This window comes from Anthonomus grandis, chromosome 5, assembly GCF_022605725.1.
Source record: "Anthonomus grandis grandis chromosome 5, icAntGran1.3, whole genome shotgun sequence".
Classification (NCBI taxonomy): Eukaryota; Metazoa; Arthropoda; class Insecta; order Coleoptera; family Curculionidae; genus Anthonomus; species Anthonomus grandis.
The window spans coordinates 3886974-3906157 of record NC_065550.1 but is presented as its reverse complement, the minus strand read 5'-3'; the positions used below and the strand labels follow the sequence as shown (position 1 = coordinate 3906157).

Here is a 19184-nt window from a genome sequence, read left to right as displayed (position 1 = left end):
TCCGGAGTGAAACAGTTTTTATTTATTTCAGAGTTGTACATTTGTTTAATATTTAATTAATAATTAAGATAATTAATCCCTCTTGTCCAAAACGAAAAGTTTACCCTTGTTTAACAACTACAATATTTTCTTTGTTTTATACAGGATGAGTGGAAGGAACGCACCAAACTACAGGTGAGTCACGAACTTAATAAATATTCCTGCTGCCAATCCATGAAAAATAAATTACCACTACCAGGTGGCCGCCATTTTGCGTGATTGTGTCCTTTCGATGTTGGCCACTGACAAATTACAGTGCTGCCAATTGAAGGGAAACGAAACAATTAAAGTTTTTGAGAGGTTATGTTTACAAAAACGAAAAAGAAAGTTATATTAAGTTAACAACAGGAAACCAATAACAGGAAACAGTTGCAAAACAATGAAAAATATAGTTAAAAAAAAACACACACAAACAAATCTAAAAGAATGAAAAGAAAAGAAAAAAAGTAAAGTAAAGTCACAATCTCAAAAGTTATCCAAAAAATTAGAACAAATAACTATTAATATGATATAAAAACCCAATTATAAAAGTTTGACAAGATAATCACATATTCAACAAAATTAAATTAAATTAACTGCGATATACCTACTAACTATAACTTAAACACATGGGTCCTAATCCCAAGAGTAATGATCCACCAAGATATCGACAATCACATGAACCGGAGAGAAACTTATATCGCACATGACAGATCCGATTAAATATAGCGCATATTGTATATAGTGGCGATTTCAACAGGATGTTAGTATGAGGCCTTGGCAGAAAGAATGTTAGGGGATGTCTAGCATTAAGCCTAGGCACCATGAAACGACACCAGAAAGAAGTACAGGACTATCAATGAATCCATTCAGTAACCCTTGCAGGAAATTTACAGAGAAGATCATTCTTCTGAGATGTAATGGATGTAGATTGAAGCATTCCAATAGTTGCCGATGATCAAACCCTCTTACCGGATATATGCCATCCTGCCTGAAGGCAAAAACTTAGCAAATCTACGCTGAACAGATTCAAGGAGACCAACATGATTCTGATAGAGCGGGTTCCATATAATGCAGCCAAACTCCAGTTTTGATCTCACAAAGCAACAGAAAAGCAGTCTTAATGTAGATTTCAAAGTAAAACTCTGAGAACTTCTTATTATGAACCCAAGCCTTCTCAGGGCTGACTTGACTATGTTGTTGAAGTGTGGAACGAATGTAAATTCAGAGTCAAAGGTGATACCAAGATCAGTAATTTGCTCTAATCTACTCAAAATAGTATCATTAATAAAGTAATTAAAATTTAAGGCTGTTTTTGATCTAGAGTAACTGACCACACTACATTTAGCCGCATTCAAGTCTAACCTGTTAACAGCGCACCATACCTCCAATGTAGACAGTTCTGAAGAAAAACACAATCCCTTAAACCATATACATTTAAATATAGCTTCAAATCATCGGCAAAAGCCAGCCTATGACAACTGAGTGACTCAATCAAGTCATTTATAAAAAAACTAAACAGGAGCGGACCCAGGTTCGAGCCCTGTGGCACACCCGACGTTACGTTAAAAAGTTTCGATTTAAAGCCCTCATATGCAACATATTGAGATCTACCAATCAAGTAGAAATGAAATAAATTAAATAATCTCCCTGAAAAACCATACTGAGTTAATTTATGCAGCAAAATATAGTGATCTATCCGATCAAAGGCTTTTTGGAAGTCGGTATAAATAACATCGACTTGAGTATTAACATCAAGTGATTCACAGATGTGGCTAGACAGACAGGATAAGTTAGTAACACAAGATCGCCCGCTAAAAAATCCATGCTGGTCTACAGAGATGAAATCTTTTGCGTGACTAAATAGCGACCGATTTAGGATAATTTAGGAAATTTTTAAGAAGTTACAGAGTAATGAGATTGGCCTGTAGTTCACGATTTGATCAGAGTCCCCAGCTTTTAAAATAGGTATTATTTTAGCAGTCTTCCAAATTTCAGGAATTTGTTCTGTTGACAGTATTAAGTTGAAAATGTAGGTCAGCGGATCAGCCAGGACACCAATGCAATCTTTAACCAAGAGGCTAGGTACACCGTCTACACCAGATGTTAAGTTATTTTTGAGTTTTTTACTAGCCAAAATAATCTGGGAAGCATCAACGTTGGAAATGTCAAAGTGACGCATATTATCAGACGTCGACGAATGACGAATGACATTTGATTGTATAAATGAAAGAATTACATGTATAATGTTAAGAATTTAAGATAGTTGCATTGGTTCTGATATTTTTCTTGTACTTGTTTAAGAATCTCGTTAAAATTGCCGAAGTTTCAATTAACTTACAGGGATAGATGCATGCACTTTAAAATATGTGTTTTTTTTTGTTCTCACTAACTTGTATCTTACAAATCCTAATACCACAAAAAAGAAGGTCTGCATTTAAATTTTTGAAATTAAACACAAAGGGTTTAGAAACCTATCATAGTTTTTGTTATACCTGGCACTCTGGCACATATGTTTTAGAATATGGTTTAAAAAAAATGTCAATGAAAATAATCAGATGGTGAATGGAACGACAGAAAATGATGTAACTAAAAAGTGTGTACTTATGGTTGACATAAGAAGACACAAGTGAGCTAATCAATACATTAAAGTAGAAAATAAGTTTTATTATACATCGCTTCAATATTGATACATGGCTTCAATATGGTGAATTCCCAGAAAATTGAAAGGTCTAAACTGTCTTACTGGTTCCTAAGGTCTCAGGCACAAGGCTGGCGAGTGAGTTTAGGCCTATTAATACTGTACCAGTTTACAAAAAACTTCTTGAATTAACTGTAAAAACTCAACTTCAAACTTACTGTGATAAAAATAATATTTTAACAACAAATCAGTCAGGGTTTAGACCTCATCATTCTTGCGAAACTGTGATAGTTAACATCTGTGATAATTTTAATAGAGAAACAGATAAGGGTAATTTTGTTTTGGCAATTTTCTTGGATTTTAAAGGAGCCTTTGAGACGGTAAATCGCTATATTTTACTTCTTAAAATGGAAAAAATGGGGATAGGAGGTACAGTTCTAAGTTGGTTTAAATCTTATCTGCATAACATGAAGCAAGTGGTCAAATTTAAAAATAAATTATCTGTTAATAATAATAATAATAATAATAATAAGACGTTTATTAGCCACCAATACAAAAAAAAGCATAATTACAGAAGGTAATATGATTATATACATGGAATTGAATATTAGAATATTAAACAAAGAGAGCATATTAAAAACAATAGGTTATATAAAGAATTTAGTTAACACAAGTAAGGCAACTAAAAAGCCATGCATTCAGACTTCCAGAAAAGAAGGAAACAACTTCCTGGATTCTGTTAAGGCTTATAATAGAAGAAGTGAGAGAAAAAAAAAACAATTCTTATAGACAAACTAAAAAAAAAACAAATAGGTAGGCATATACTTATGAGGGGAAAAAGCAGTAGGGGGAAAAATGGATGAAACGGAATGAAAGAATTCTTCTTTTTTCTTCTTTTTTTTTTTTTTTTTTTTTTTTTTAAATTAATTTTTGAATAATAAATGTTAATAGAATATTTTACGTTGCATTCAGTTAGTTAGCATGTGCGTAGTATTTTAATAAAGAAAAGCATTCAAGAAAAATTAAGTTTGATTTAAAAGAAGAAGCTTGGTTTTTAATTTAAAAGTTTTTTCAGTGACAGTCAAATTAATTATTTTGAACTTATTAATCAAATTTGGTACGACATAAGAAAAGGATCGCTTAAAGAGTTCTTTGCTATGGCTAGGAATTGTTAAAAGATTTTTACGTCTTATATTAAGATTATGCACATCAGTACGATAGGTAAGCTTTTCAAGTAAATAAGGCGGAGTTTTTGATTTAAGAATTTTGTAAGAAAAACATAAAATATGTAATATTCGTCTATTGTGCATATTTAGCCAACCTGCTTCTTTTAATTTATAAGAAATATGTTGCCGTCTTCTTATACCAAATATAAGTCTTAAGCAAGAGTTTTGAAGTTTTTGAATTCTACCTGAGTCGGAGTTATCGAGACATGGTCCATAAATTGTGTCGCAAAAATTTAACGGTGATAGTACTAAAGCATCACAGAGCAGTTTTTTGATACTTGAGCTTAAAAAATGTCTTTGACGATATATTGTTTTTAAGGCAGAATATCCATTTTTTAGTTTAAGGGTAACATGTTCTTTGAATCTAAGTTTATAGTCCATTACTAGTCCAAGATTTTTTGCAGAGTTTTTAAAACTTATTATATTGTTATTAAGGTGTACATTTAACTTATTTAAAATATTAGTTCGATGATTGTCACTACAAAAAAGAATAGCTGCTGATTTAGTGGGGTTAATCTTTAGAAGTAATTTTTGAGTTTCTATATTTAAGGTATTTAAATCCTCATTTATATATTGATTAGCTTGGACAACATTAGTGTGATGAAATGAATAAAATAGCTGGGTGTCATCTGCATAGCAATGGTGCTTACAGTGTAAAATTTTTTTAGTAATTTGTGAAGTATAAAGAGTATAAAACAAAGGACCAAGAATGCTACCTTGGGGTACCCCAGAGGTAACATCCAGTGCATTTGATTTATTGTTATTAAGCACTACTCTTTGTTTTCGATTAAACAAGAAAGAAGACACCAATGCCAACGCAGACTCAGCAAAACCCATATATTCTAATATAGCCAATAATATTCTGTGATTTACCATGTCAAAGGCTTTAGAAAAATCTAAGAGAATCAACACCGTAGCTTTATTTTTATCAAGTTCCTTAAAAATATCATCAGTCACTTTAGATAAAGCGGTTGCACAACTATACCCCTTACGAAACCCAGACTGGTATTTAGGAATTAAATTATTTACATTTAAATATTGAACTATTTGATACTCCATAACTTTTTCTAATATTTTTGATAGTATAGGAAGTACAGATATTGAGCGAACATCATTAAATTCAACAGGATTTTTTATTTTGGGCAAAGGAATAACATTGGCTTCTTTCCATTGATCGGGAAAGCAGTTTTGTTCTAAACATACGTTTATAATATGTGTGAGTGGTTTAATTATGGCAGGACAACAAAGCAAAATCAGGGTAATGTTTAATTGATCAACGCCAAATGCTTTAGATTTAATAGATTTTAAGTAATTTATTATTATATCTTGTGTCACCAAATTAAATTTAAATTCAGCCAAATGATTTAACCTATGTTTTTTAAAATACCCAACAAATTCTTCGTCAGGGTTATTATTGTTTTTGTTAATATTAGAAAAAAAAATATTAAGTTTATCTACATCTTGCATAAGAGGAGGAAGTTGTATATTTGATTTATTAGAAATATTTAGTTTATTAAGTTCTTGCCATGTTTCTTTGTTATTACATACTCTAAATCTGTGAGCCAGGTATGCCTTTTTTTCCGCCCTAATTGAACTAGTTGCAAGATTTCTGTACTGCTTATAATTTTCCCAATCCTCGCGACTTTTGGTGTTTCTAAATTTACGTAAAGCCGAGTTGCGAAGTCTTTGTATAAATCTAATATTAGGAGTAATCCAGGGGCAATATGGTCTAGTTTTACCCTTTACGTTTTTTATAGGAGCATGTAAGTTAATTAATTCTAATAAAGATTGAGTAAAAAAAAAAACTTTATTATTTAAATCGGCCATATTGTACATATTATGCCAGGGAATCGATTCAATATCAGACTGAAATAAACAAGTGTTGATATTTTGTAAATTTCTATAAGTGAAATTATAAATTTGAGGCTTAGGTATATCAAAGTTTATGTTGCAGTAAATTAGCATATGATCCGATATTTCAATATCCCTTATTCCACAATTCTCCACCGACTCTAAATTTGAGAAAAGTAAATCAATTAAAGACATAGTGGTGTTGGATATTCTGGTAGGGTCAGTTATAAGCTGTTGCAAACCATATAATTCAGTAATTTCGCTTAATGATACCTTAAAATTCAAATCTAAAAAATTTATATTAAAGTCACCCAAAAGTAAAATAGACTCATAGTTAACATAAAAGTCGGTCATAATATTTTCAAGACGGGAATAGAATAGATGTATGTCGCTCTTGGGAGGACGATATATATTACCAATTAAAACTTTTTGATTATTTACTTTTAATTCGATCCAGACATGCTCAAGATAATCGCATGTTTCCTTAAGAACTTCACGATAGTCGATACATGATTTTACATAAACAGCTATACCACCTCCCCTGCTTAATCGATCTTGCCGTATGAGACTATAATTTTGCAATTCTATGACTTCGTTGGTAACCCCTGCATGTAACCATGTCTCTGAAACCCCAATCAAATCATATTGATAACTATCTACATGTACTTGAAAGATATTAAAATTATTTAAGATGGACCTTGCGTTAATGTGTGCACATGAAAACATTATTTTAAAGCAAAATAGAAAATTTTTTGTTAAACAATTAAGGTAAGTAAATACAGGAAAAGGAGAAAAAAAAGGGAAAAGGGGTTAGAATAGGGAGTATATGCTTACAAAAAAAAGAGAAAAAAAAAACAAAATTAAACCTAACAACTATCTATAATTATATACACATACATACATATACATATATTTTTCCCTTTTAATGAACACCGAGTTAAGTAAATTAAACACTTATTTACTTTATTTTTATCGTGTTTGTACTATCCTACTCAATACAAAGAAACTTTAAGCAAAACAGAAAATTATAGTACCTATAAATACGTTAAAAAATAAATCATTTGCATTTAATTATTTAACATTTTCAATTTTTTGGCTTTATTGTTATTATATGCATATATATTTAGTAATCATTAGCGTAGAAATATCATTAAACAATATTAGTACCTAACTTTCAATCATGAATATTATCTACAACTTATTGTTTACAAAATAATGCAATTCAGAAAAAAAACAAAGAAAAAAGCCTTCAATTTATTTTTATATCAACTAGGCATGCAGAGAAATTTTTAAATTTTAATTATAATAATAGTATGCAAAAGCCAGTCGATCTTTAAATATAAGTTTAGTTTAGAGTATAGGAACGCCTGTATATATTTTTTAGGAAGATATAAATAAACATTTTCATTATAATAGTAAAATACATGCACAACCTAATGACCAAAATATTAACGTATTTAATTAGAGAATTCATTAGAGTACCTGTTTTATGTGAAGTCCAGTGTTTACCAGCTGTCATTTTTTCCATTGAACTAACCAACACTAGTTTCGCGATAATTATTCACCTACGATTAAGTCATTAAGAGCTTGTTCATCACGAATTAATTTCTGTTGCTGAAGATATTAACCATGGTGTTCCCCAAGCTACTATGTTGGGTCCAATTCTGTTCCTTATGTATATTAACGATATTGTCAAAGTAATTAGTAGAAGTAACTCAGCATTATTTGCAGATTACACTATGCTGTATGTTGTGGAAAAGGATATTCAAAAGATGCAAGATCTTAACTTTGATTTAGATAATATATACAAATGGCTGTGTGACAATAACTTAAGTATTAATGCAGCTAAAATAAAATTTTGTCTATTTAGATTATAAAACTAGGTTAAACGAAGTAAATTTGGATGTAATAAAAATAAAGATAAATAATGAAACAATATTCTACCAGAAAGAAATTAAATATTTGGGTGTTGTTGTGGATCCACATTTGAATGTTGATTCTCATATTAAACAGCATAACACGCAAAATTTCAAAAAAATTTTTTTATCGAGAATTAGCAGAAATCTCTCTTTACCACCAAAATTGCAAATTTATAATAGTATTATTTTGCGGCACTTGGATTTTTGTTCTACACTTTTGTTTGGTATTCCGGATTACAGGGTCAATAGATTTCACAGAGCTATGAGAATAATACTAAAATGTAATAGATATACACCGGTAGATAATATGTTAAATGTATTAAATATCTTATCGGTAAAACAAAAAATATTATTTAGTACCTGTATGTTTATTTTTAAATTAAAAAAAAAAATTGCTACCAAACTATATTTGTGAAAAAATTACAGTCTTTTGTGATCTGCATAACTATGCTACCAGACAACAGGAAGATTTTGTATTGATGGGTAGACATACTTCAAACAGAATGAAAAACACATTTCTACACAAAGGTCTTAAATATTTTAATAAATTACCCATTAATATAAAGAACTGTAAAAGCTTAATTATATTTAGAAAAGCATTAAAAAGACATATACAGGTTGTTCATTTGAAAACTTCGTCTAGCCATTGCCGAATGGGGAGAACATAGTGAGGAGGAGCGCCGTCTTGCTGGAAATATATTTCAGACGACGAGTTTCCAGATAAATAGATAGGGCGAAGGGGGCCTATAGAATGGCCTGCTAGATCTCCTGATATAACGCCGTTGGACTTTTTTCTATGGGGTCATTTGAAATCTATTGTGTTTACTCCCCAACCTGAAAGTTTTGATGCACTTCGTCAACGCATCATCGACAGCTGCCATGATATCCCACAACATGTTTTTGAAAATGTCGTCAGGAATTTGAACATCGCCTATATCATTGTTTGGCCAAAACGGGCAACATTTTGAACATTTATTGAAATAAAAACTGATATTTTCATGTTTTTGTTTTCTATCTGAACAAATTAAGATAAACAAAGATTTTTCTAATTTTCTCGATAACGAATCGACCGATTTAAAAAATCAAACGTCAAAATAAAAGACTTCGAAAGACCTTTTAAACAAGCTATTACTCGATACCCCTTGCCATTTAAAATTTTTAATTGGATGACCCTGGGGGACAGAGGGTGAAGGGAGGTGAAGTAATTTTAGGTTAGAAAGTGGTCCTCCTTGACAAACCTTTTGACGTATTTCGGCGCTTTCTTTTAAACAGTGGTTTTCGATAAATCCGTGGTGGGAAGTTTTCAAATGAACACCTTGTATAAGCATATGTAAGTGCTTTATATTTTAATTGTCTTTGTTTGTGCTTTTATTTTTATTTTTCCACTTCGAAGTATCGTTTTAAATTAAATCTTTTAAAATGCATATGTAAGTGGTTTTATGTTTAAATTGTCTTGCTTTGTCCTTTTATTTCTATTTTTACACTTTTTAACACACTAGTTTTAGGTTTTATATTGTTAATTATGAGCTTGTAGTTTCTCGAATCTTTCCTAGTTACCATATATGTAGCAAATATGCTAAATAAACAAATTAATATTTAAATAAAATTATAAAAAGGGAAAATAGTAATTTAAGAGAGAGAGAGAAAAAGAAGCTCTCTAGGCACATGTTTTATAGAACTCAACTGGAATGGACAGAGAAGAGGTATAGAAAAAAATGTTATAGATGTTTCATAATTTCTATTTACTCGCAACTACTTTCGTGACCTAAGGAATACTATATTCTTTAAAGGAAACCTTTCCAGAACATGGACAGTATCCTCCTGCAAAGTCATATTTTAAAAATATAAATTTAATGCATTTTAAAATTAAGGTACCTTCGTTTATTTTTGACCTTTGATTTTTATAAAATACACTTCTCCAAGAAATTAACGCACCACTTTGAAATATTAAAATATTTTATTAGCGTTAATAAAAAGTTTCATTATAATGGTATATTTTGCAAGCCCCTGGTATATTCATAAACTCGGTATTTGTTGACTGTGTTTATCGCTATAGTTTTTTTGCAACAAAACAGAAACAACAAATTCTAAGTGTCCACGAATTCGAGAAGTATTATTATCCGAATACTGTTTATTTGTTGATAATTTTTATTTGTGTTTATTATAAAGCAATCGCGTAATTTAACCTGCGATGAACGTGCCCAAGCAGTGATACTGTCGGAAGAAGATTGGAGTTACCGAAAAATTAACCGTCGATTTGATGTGTCCCACACATCCATCTAACGGATGTTCCTCGAAACAGGGAATTATAATCGCAGACCAGGGCAAGGACGGAATTGGGTAACTACCCCTATTCAAGAATTTCTGCTCTTCGACAACGTTTTGTAACACATCGAAGTCTACAAATTCAGCTTCGAGACGTACATGCTATACAAATTAGTAGTGAAACTGTTCGCCAGCGACTTAGGGAATACAATTTAACACCTAGGATCACCGCCCGAGGTCCTTTAGTAACTGCAGAGCATCGCAGGGAGAGACTACGTTTTGCCAGAGAACACGTTAATTGGTTAGAACCTGACTGGGAACGAGTGCTATTTACTGATGAATCCCGATTTTGTTTGTACAATAACGACAGACGTGTTCGTGTGTTGCGACGACCCAACGAACGATATCCTCAGTGTAACTTCTCATACAACACATTATTTGGTTGGGGGATCCGTTATGGTAAGGAGTGGTATTTCTTGACCGCACGTATGAACCTAGTGGTCATACAAAATAGAACCGTTACAGTGGAAGTGTTACAGCTGAAAGGTACATATTGGAGATCCTGGAGCAACATGTGGTACCATTCGCCCCTTATATCGGCGAAAGTTTCTTACTAATGCAAGACAATGCCAGATCTCACATTGCACAGAGAGTCAGAAATGATCTAGAAGAGGTAGGAATTATCACTATGGAATGGCCAGCACTTAGCCCGGACTTAAATCCGATCGAAAATCTCTGGGATATCCTTGGTAGGCGATTAAGAGCGACACCGATCCAACCCAACAACTTACAGTAAGTAGGAGAGATGCTGATCCAGATTTGGAGAGAACTAGACCAAAATGAAATACGGCAATTAATTTTAAGTATGGACCGACGATGTGAGGCTGTTATACCTTGTAGAGGTGGAAATACTCGTTATTAAGATTTTTTTTCATATTTTAGTCTACTTTTCTTAGAATTCTCCGTTTTATTTTTTTTTCTGTTGTACTTGAACCTAAATGATGGTTGACAGATGGCTGTAATTACTAATAAAATGTAGAATAAATCTGGGGAAATTTCATTTTTTATTCTTTGCCTGTTTACAAAGAAAAATTGATTTATTTAAGTGCCGCGTTAATTTCATGAAGAAGTGTATATAATATGTTTTAATTATTCATGAGTGAAGAAAATGCACGACACTGTACGGGTCACGACTTTTTATGACAAACGTCAGTGATTCATTTGTCATGTCGAACTTCATTTCCTTTATTTAATATATCTTTTGTTGACAACACTGAAAATGTTTAGAGTGACCAACATCAAAAGGACGCAACCACTATAAAAATATTAAAAATGGCGGCCACTAGGCAGCAATTATTTTTGGTCATGGTGGTCATTTGCGTTAGCAATCCAGACATATTTATAAGTTCGTGATGTGAGTATTGTATACATGAGAATAATTTAAAAAAACCCAAATGTTCTTATGCGATTTTAAATTTTTCAAAATATAGCATAATTACAAACAAATAAAATTTTCCACAAAACATGCTTTTAATTATAGCGCCTTAACCCCCAAACACATTCTACTTTGTCTGCGTCAGCCCTTGTTGCTGTCTTAATTTGACAAACTCTGCCGCATTTCTAATGCTTTGAATTAGGGCCTCCCAAGTGTCGACTTTCTTTTTGTACACATCATTTTTAAACCAGCCCCACAAATAATAGTCCAATGGTGTGATGTCTGGAGATTTTGGAGGCCAACTAATAGAATCACCGCGACCAGTCCATAGCCCAGGAAACTCTTCATCCAAATATTGCTTGACGAGCGAAATATGGGAAAGCTCCATCATGCTGATAACACATTTGCATTCTGACGTTTAGAATGGTTTTAACTTATTTCACAGAGTTCTCTCCTGTGAAACCATTTTCTAAAATGGTGGTGGGTCAACTAAATAACTATCGATCTTGCCACAACACACGTTTACCAAAAGCTTGTTCTGAACATTAGTTTCGATATACATGTGAGTATTATTGATGCCATCACCGGTGAATGTTGCCTGAACGGTAAAAAGTATGTGCGATACAAAATGATGATTATTATTTATCCAACCACAAAATTGCATACGCCTAACATAATCTTTCGGTTGTAGGTTCTGTATACGTTGTAAATGTCAATTGAGTAGCAATTTTTCGTGAGCTGGTCAGAACAACAAAACGGACCAAACAATGTACAACGGTACCTACAGCATTTGTGATAAGAAACGGTAAACTATTTAAAAACTCTATAATTTGAAAATAAATGAGAATCGAATAAGGCTATATGAAAATTGAATATTAACTTATGAGTTTTTAAAATTATTTTCACGTGTACAACACTCACCTGGTGTTTAGTGCGTTCTTACCGACTCACGCTGTATGTTCAATAAATTATACTAACACCTAAAAATTATAAAACTGCCAAATGTAAAGGGGGAACATCATTGTATCTATAGATGAAATAAAGTGTTAAATTTTTCAATTTTGAATTGCCTCAGAGCGCGTTCACGACTTATATGTGAACACTCCAATTATTTGCTGGTCGTATAAGTAGCAGAAGGCAAACTACTGGAAATAATAGTTACAAAAACAAAGCACCACTCTCTCGAGAAGCTTAGGCAGCAATTACTCCAATATATGAGACGATGTTCAGAAAATATCGGGAATTTTTAAATTTCATGGGTTTGGAAGATCCAATTGTCCATTTTTTTACTGTTGGTACACATGTCCCCTAAAGTATGATAAAATTTTCAGCTCAATTAACGAAATCCACGTTCAAGACTTACTACAAGCTGGAAAGTTACACATAATAGAAAGAGAATTAGATAGACTCATTGGAGAGCAAAGCCATTTTGGAACTTTAAATAATACCGTATATGTATACAGGGTGTTAGTAAATAAGTGCGACAAACTTCAGGGGGTGATTCGTCATGGAAAAATAATGACAGTTTGCTATATAAACGTATGCCCGCATTTCCGAAATACGGGGTGTTAAAGTTTTTCTTAAAAATTCACGATTTATTAATTGCTCTGAAACCGGTCGAGATATGCAAATGACATTTGGAGGGTTTTAAGAGGTAGTTATCGCGCATTTTTTAACATGCAATTAAGAATTTTATGTTCACGGATAATGATCTTAATTTTTTTTAAGAAAAATTGGTACGCCACTGAGATATTTTTAATTAAAAATTATTTTTAGATTCCTCGTTCAATTTATGACAAAAAACCTCTCTCACCTTTTTTTCGTATGTGGCGCCGTTTTTATGCAAAAAAACATCTTGACGCGTATTTTTCATTTCCCCAAAAAAAAAAAGAGGACTTTTCAAAAAATTTGACGCATAACTGTAATTAGTGTTCCAAATAATCGATTATCTTTAAGCAATTTGCGTGGGCTGTAGCTCTGAGGAGGTAAACAATAAGAGAAAAGTTCAGGGAAGAAATTGAATATTTTGAGTTATCCATTGACTCCTTAAGAAGATGGATCAATAGTATAGGCTTCAAGTGGAAAAAATCATATAACAGAAAATATTTGATGGACCTGCCAAATATTGTTCATAAAAGAATCAATTTTTTAAGGGAGTATATCAAAAATAGAAATGTAGGTCCGAAAGGTTTTGTAGGAGTAATGTAGGACGAGACGTGGATTTTTAGCAAGGGATCATTTCGTAGTAGCTCGCAAGATGACATCAAGCACACGGATTCAAGGAAAAACAGTGAAGGTAAAAATTATCTGGTCATCTTTTTAGATTTTTTTTTGAATAAAAACTATTGCCTTTGTAAAGGCCCTCTAACTTCATAATTTCATCTGTTTCATAGTTTCATATAATTTCTCTCTAAGACAATATGAGGAAATTTAACTCCATACACTACTCGTATGTGCATGGAACATTACTTATAAATTATATTAAATTTATGTTCTGAAAGAATGATTTCTAAAAGAAGAGAATTGAATTATCTTTTATTTTTAAGGTCATCGTTATATCGTGGTCCACGCCGGAACCAAAGATGGCTTCATCAAGGGTGCAAATTTAAAGTTAATAAAAAACATGACAATATGAACAGGAAAAACTTCGAAAACTGGTTTAAAACTCAGCTGGTTCCAAATCTTCCCCCAAAGTCTTTTATAATCATGGACAATGCAAGTTACCATTCTGGTTTATTAGAAGAAATCCCGAGAAAATCTTGGACAAAGCAGAGACTGACCGAATGCTTGAAGAAAAAGAATATTGGCTTTCCAGAAAAAGCCATGAAAGATAAAATATGGAGTATTGCACGCAGAAACTGCCCTAGTGAAAAAAATTACTTCCTTGATGAATATGTTAAACCTTTAGGACACAAAATTTTGCGACTGCCACCATATCATTGCCAGTTTAATGCAACTGAAATGGTATGGTCGGAATGTAAACGAAAATATGATCAATATATTTCCAGTTTTAAGGGGTCACCTTCAGAAGTTCTGACTACATGGGAAAGGGTAATAAATGAAATTTCTATAGATCATTGGCAAAAATATGTTTTTCATACAGAAAAGGCTTGGGAGGCAATACAAGTGTGTGATGCCTATGACATTCTGCCACTTGTGATTACGATGACGAAGACAATATCTCTGATTTCAGTTCTGACTCTGACAATACTGACGAGATTGATTAAGCTTTTTTTGTTCTAGCAAATTTTATTTTATAATCGTCGTTTAAGTATTCAATCATATCGTTGCAATTTCATTATCTTGGTAATGCAATATGGCGTGTTTTTTTTGAGTTTGTATGTTTTATTTTTTGGAATGGTATTTTCATTTTAATGTGTTAACATATTCCTTCAAGCAGCATTTTTTTTCATGAACAAGTAAATTAAATTGTCAGTATTTGCATTTTTCCCAGTGAGTTAAAATAATTTTATACCATTATTCACAATATTTGTAAGCTCGGTTTTGTTACGTCTACTGCTCGTGCCGAATTCTACTTTTCAAATATGTTGTAGATTTGGTTTTTGCGGTCTTTTGCTTGGAAAATATATGAGCAGCGTAATCCTGATCTGATTTTATCCCATTCTTCTTTATATTTGCGATCGTTGTTGTGCTCAATTTTGTTGCATCTGCGGCTCGCTCTATCACATTCTCAATTTGAAGTGCAATTCCGTTTCGGACTTGTTGTTTATGTCCCATTATTTATGATTAATTATAATAATATTTGTAAATTGTTAAGTTTGTTAATAATACAATAAATACTACAAGATTTTTTAAAATTTTTTGTTAATGAAAGTATATACACGAATATAAAAATATAATAATATGCTGCTAAAATAAATCATTTGTTAATTTCTGAACGTATAAAAATACATAGCAGACTATTAATTTCTGAAGGCGATGGTGAAGTTTCCAACCTAATATTGATTGGAAAAAATATCTACGCCATACGTTTTTTTCTCACCTGGATGACATAACTACAAATGGGTATAATTTCGACTTTAGAGAATTTGGTTTAAGAATCAACAAAACAAAAACCAAAGGAATGGTCGTCGATCCATCCAATGACTTATCCAAAATAAAAAACGTAGCGAGATATGATGTGGTGTTGATAACCAAAGATAGAGGCTGTTCATAGGAAAATACCTTCTTAATATTGATATTTAATTAGAAAACGTCCTCCTAATAAATGATTTTTGCTACAAAGGATAAACAAAAAAGGCCCAAGATGGCTAAAAGCCCCAGAGGGTGACACAAAACTTTAACTAAGATAATTAGGACATTTAGAATTGATCCACCTAAACCGAGATCAGCCAAATTTCATTTAAGCAAAGATAAAGCTTTCTGAAATTAGTATAGATATAATCTCCCTAGATTTCCTTATCCATATTATTCAAGGTATTCTGTGTATAGAACCAACAGCGGTACTCTCTAACTCGATAAACATAGAAATAGACAAGAAAAAATATAGAAAGAAAATATCTTTCTATGCGCGATGAGCACTCGCTAACCTTTTCCCTATGTCACTCGGCATCGTTTGGCTTTAGACATTCTTATACTACCCAATCTACAATCATTAGCCTATTTTTATAGCTAAAGGGATTTTTCACAGCCCACAATGTCAATTACTGAAATTTCATTCGACATTATCGATCTTTTAAGTAATAAGTATGCTTTGTTATTGTTTCTGTTTTCATCCTATATCCATAAGGGATGCCGATAAGGAAAAAGTTTTCCTATAGATTTTTTAAGTAATTTTAGGTATTAATATGACGGCGAATTTTAAGATGGATCTTCTAAATTTTATCTTATCTTTTTCCTAGTGTGTCTTTATAATAGCTTAATATATTTTCTTTTTTTTTATTTAAATATATTTTTTAAAATATAGATTTAAGATATATTATTAATTTTGCCTTAGAAATGGAAGAGAAAGAACAAACGATTGAATTAAGGATAAAAGGATAATATATATATAGTATTTTCAAAATTTGTGAAGAGTAATAAAACCCATTTTATTCCCTCCTGTAGAATCACTGGGAATTTCCCAAGCGTAAATAAGCGTGGATAAACTATATGACCTTATAATGATCGTTTGAAACCTGAAAAAAGTAGTTAAAAAATTATAGTTCACTCAAAGATATACCGTTGATCTTTTGACCACAATAAAACCCTAATTATCTGTTGTAACCAAGTGATTTAAGTAAGTTATTTTTTTGTGGACTTTTATAGTTTAACATTTTCTAATAAAATACTATTCTTGATTTAATTAGTAAGTTTTATTTAGAATCACTTTCAAGCCGACCCTATTCCCTTTATCACTTCTTAAAAACGTTGGTCCTTGCACAATGGAGCTTAATGGTCTAATATCCTCCCGACCGAAGCCAGTTGAGATTGAGAGTAGAGTTTAGACTTTTTTTCTATAATAGAAAGAATTTTTCTTTCTATCGAGTTAGAGACTTCGCTCGCTGATTTCTATCAATGGACCTGCTGGAAAAACAGCCATACGACATATGGGATACTGAATTAGCAAAAATTTATTTACAAAATATATTTAATCTTTATCGATAGTTTTCTAGACTAATTTTCATGTTTCTAAATTACTTCAAACTCACCTTCTTTTTACATTTGATCAAAATCAGTTAATAGTTTGTTGAAATAAATATATTCTTACCTTTAACTTTTTTGTCTCCACTGTTCATGGCTGCCTTTTTAACTGAACTTTTTGGCGATTTTTGCTTCTGCTCATGTTCATACTGTTCCAATAATGCTATTTGCTCCTCTTCGGTTAATTCAACGTCAGCTGCAAAGTCTAAAAATTATTTTAATCACGAAGACTTTATTATTTAATCTATTTTACCATTATCCCATTTCAATTTCTCCTGTTTTTGTCTTTCTACAAACTCTTCTTCTTCTTCCTCCGCCACAGGTTCTTCTTTTTCTGGTGCCTTTTGTTCTCTCTTTTCCAATAATTCTTGTCTAGCTATCTCATCTTCCAATAAAGCTTTTTTAAACAAATATCTCTTCCAAAACAGCTGGTGATCCATAATATCTGGCACCAGTTTAGCATACTGTTTCTTTAAAACTTCTGAACTGTTCACAAATTTTGCTATTCTATCATCTGACAGTTGATCAGGTTCTAAAATCTCTAGCCAGCATTCATATTGTTTTCTTATCTGTGGCTCTGGATCACACAAGTAAGTCTCTGGATTTTTCTGAAGCTCATATAAAGCCTTTTGTAATCTATTTAAGGAATGGGTTTCAGAGTTTTCTATTATCAAAATTTCCGTATCTTCATCATCTGGAGATGGGTTTAATACTGTGTTCATTTGACCTAGAAAATTAAAACATGCATATAAATTCCTAAAGGCTTATTTGCTTTTAGCCCACCTACCTAAGAAAGTACTGAAGCTTCTTTTAACACTGTTCACTGTTGAATCAGGAGATTCCAGCTGCAAGTAATGGGATATTATTATTTTTAAATTCAAGTGGTATTATTATAATTTACACTAAGTGTTTTTTCCATAACAGAGCCCGCAGAGGAGACAACACTGCTAGCTTCATTTTTTACTGCAGTACCAAATTCTTCCAGGTCTTTTTTGACGAATTCCAAGACCTCTGTACTCTGAAAATATTGGATTCTTAAATATTGAATTACTGAAATCCCTACTTATTGACTATAAAACTTTTCTTTGTTTGATTAATACTGTATCTGCATTAAAAAATTCTTTTTAAACATAAACTTATAGTATGTAAAATACCATGAATATTAGTAAGGATTTTTAAGTGTGGATTATTATAAACTTGTTTGCTTAGAAATCGCATATATACATTTGACTTATACTATATTTTTTTAAAATTATTCATCAGATCAAAAACAGAAATATACTGTGTAGCGGGGTTCTTCCTGTGTATGCAAATTACTTTACATATAACACAAATAGACTCCTCTAACTTTGGCGATCTAGCGTATCTGTGGACTCCTCAATCTTTGCTGTTCGATTATCTACAGAAATAGAAGGAAAATCGGCAAAAAACAACCTCGGGCGCCATTCTAAGTGATTAAAGAAACTTAAAGTCCCCTATTGCCTCTCTTAATATAACAACTTAATAATATAACAGATTTTATGCTTAAATATAAGAAAATTATTCCCTAAACTCAACCCCAGTTCTCATTCTCTATGATTTAACACAGGCAGTTTATCGGTCAAAATGTATAGCAAACACTAGCATTTTATATTCAAGGCAAAACTAAAAGCAGTATGATTAAAGGGAAGGGTTGACGGTTTTTATATATAAGCGTTATGGAAGCGTGTGACATTCGAGTAGCAAAGCTATAAACTCAGCGCCAAGAAGCAAAGTAAGATAAATCAAATAAGTCAGCGTTTACCCCTGCTTTATCAACATTTGAACGGTTATTAAGCATCGCATGAACCCGGTTATTAATTGTCTTACAAAACCGAAGAAAGATCAGCCCAAGTAACAATTATTAAAGGCGTCTACTGCTTGCCCTACAAAATCCAAAAAAGTTAGCCCCAAACAACAGATTCAAGAGTAAATAAAACGGAACGATAATAATAACTATCAATACATTAATATGACAAATGGAAAACGCTATGCTCGGACGCGGTAGGTTAACTGTCAACAGATGTGCGACAAGTGTCAACAGCGCCTATAAAACCTAAGTTATCTAAGTCGGTAAGAGTGAACACATCCTTACATAGCTTTTTTCTTTTTTTTTTAAATTTGAATTTTTGTTTTTTTGTATGTAATTTACCTAATTACTAAATTTT

The 19184-nt window shown here is 31.9% G+C and overlaps 1 protein-coding gene across 6 annotated transcripts in view; it reads right to left on the bottom strand.

Moving 5' to 3' along the window:
- The window catches only part of LOC126736814 (BSD domain-containing protein 1-A-like), a 65209-nt gene that overhangs the window by 29080 nt on the left and 16945 nt on the right, over positions 1-19184 (bottom strand). For 4 of the 6 annotated variants that reach the window (XR_007660787.1, XM_050441367.1, XM_050441369.1 and 1 more), the window contains exons 3-6: positions 17900-18016; positions 17786-17843; positions 17252-17725; positions 17066-17203 (exon numbers count right to left, since the gene is read on the bottom strand). Coding sequence is in view for 5 of the 6 variants with exons in the window: in XM_050441367.1 (XP_050297324.1) it covers positions 17066-17203; positions 17252-17725; positions 17786-17843; positions 17900-18016 (787 nt within the window). In the remaining variant the exon portion in view is untranslated. The remainder of the gene's footprint in view (positions 1-17065; positions 17204-17251; positions 17726-17785; positions 17844-17899; positions 18017-19184) is intronic. The other 2 variants (XM_050441368.1, XM_050441371.1) reach the window with 1 other exon arrangement.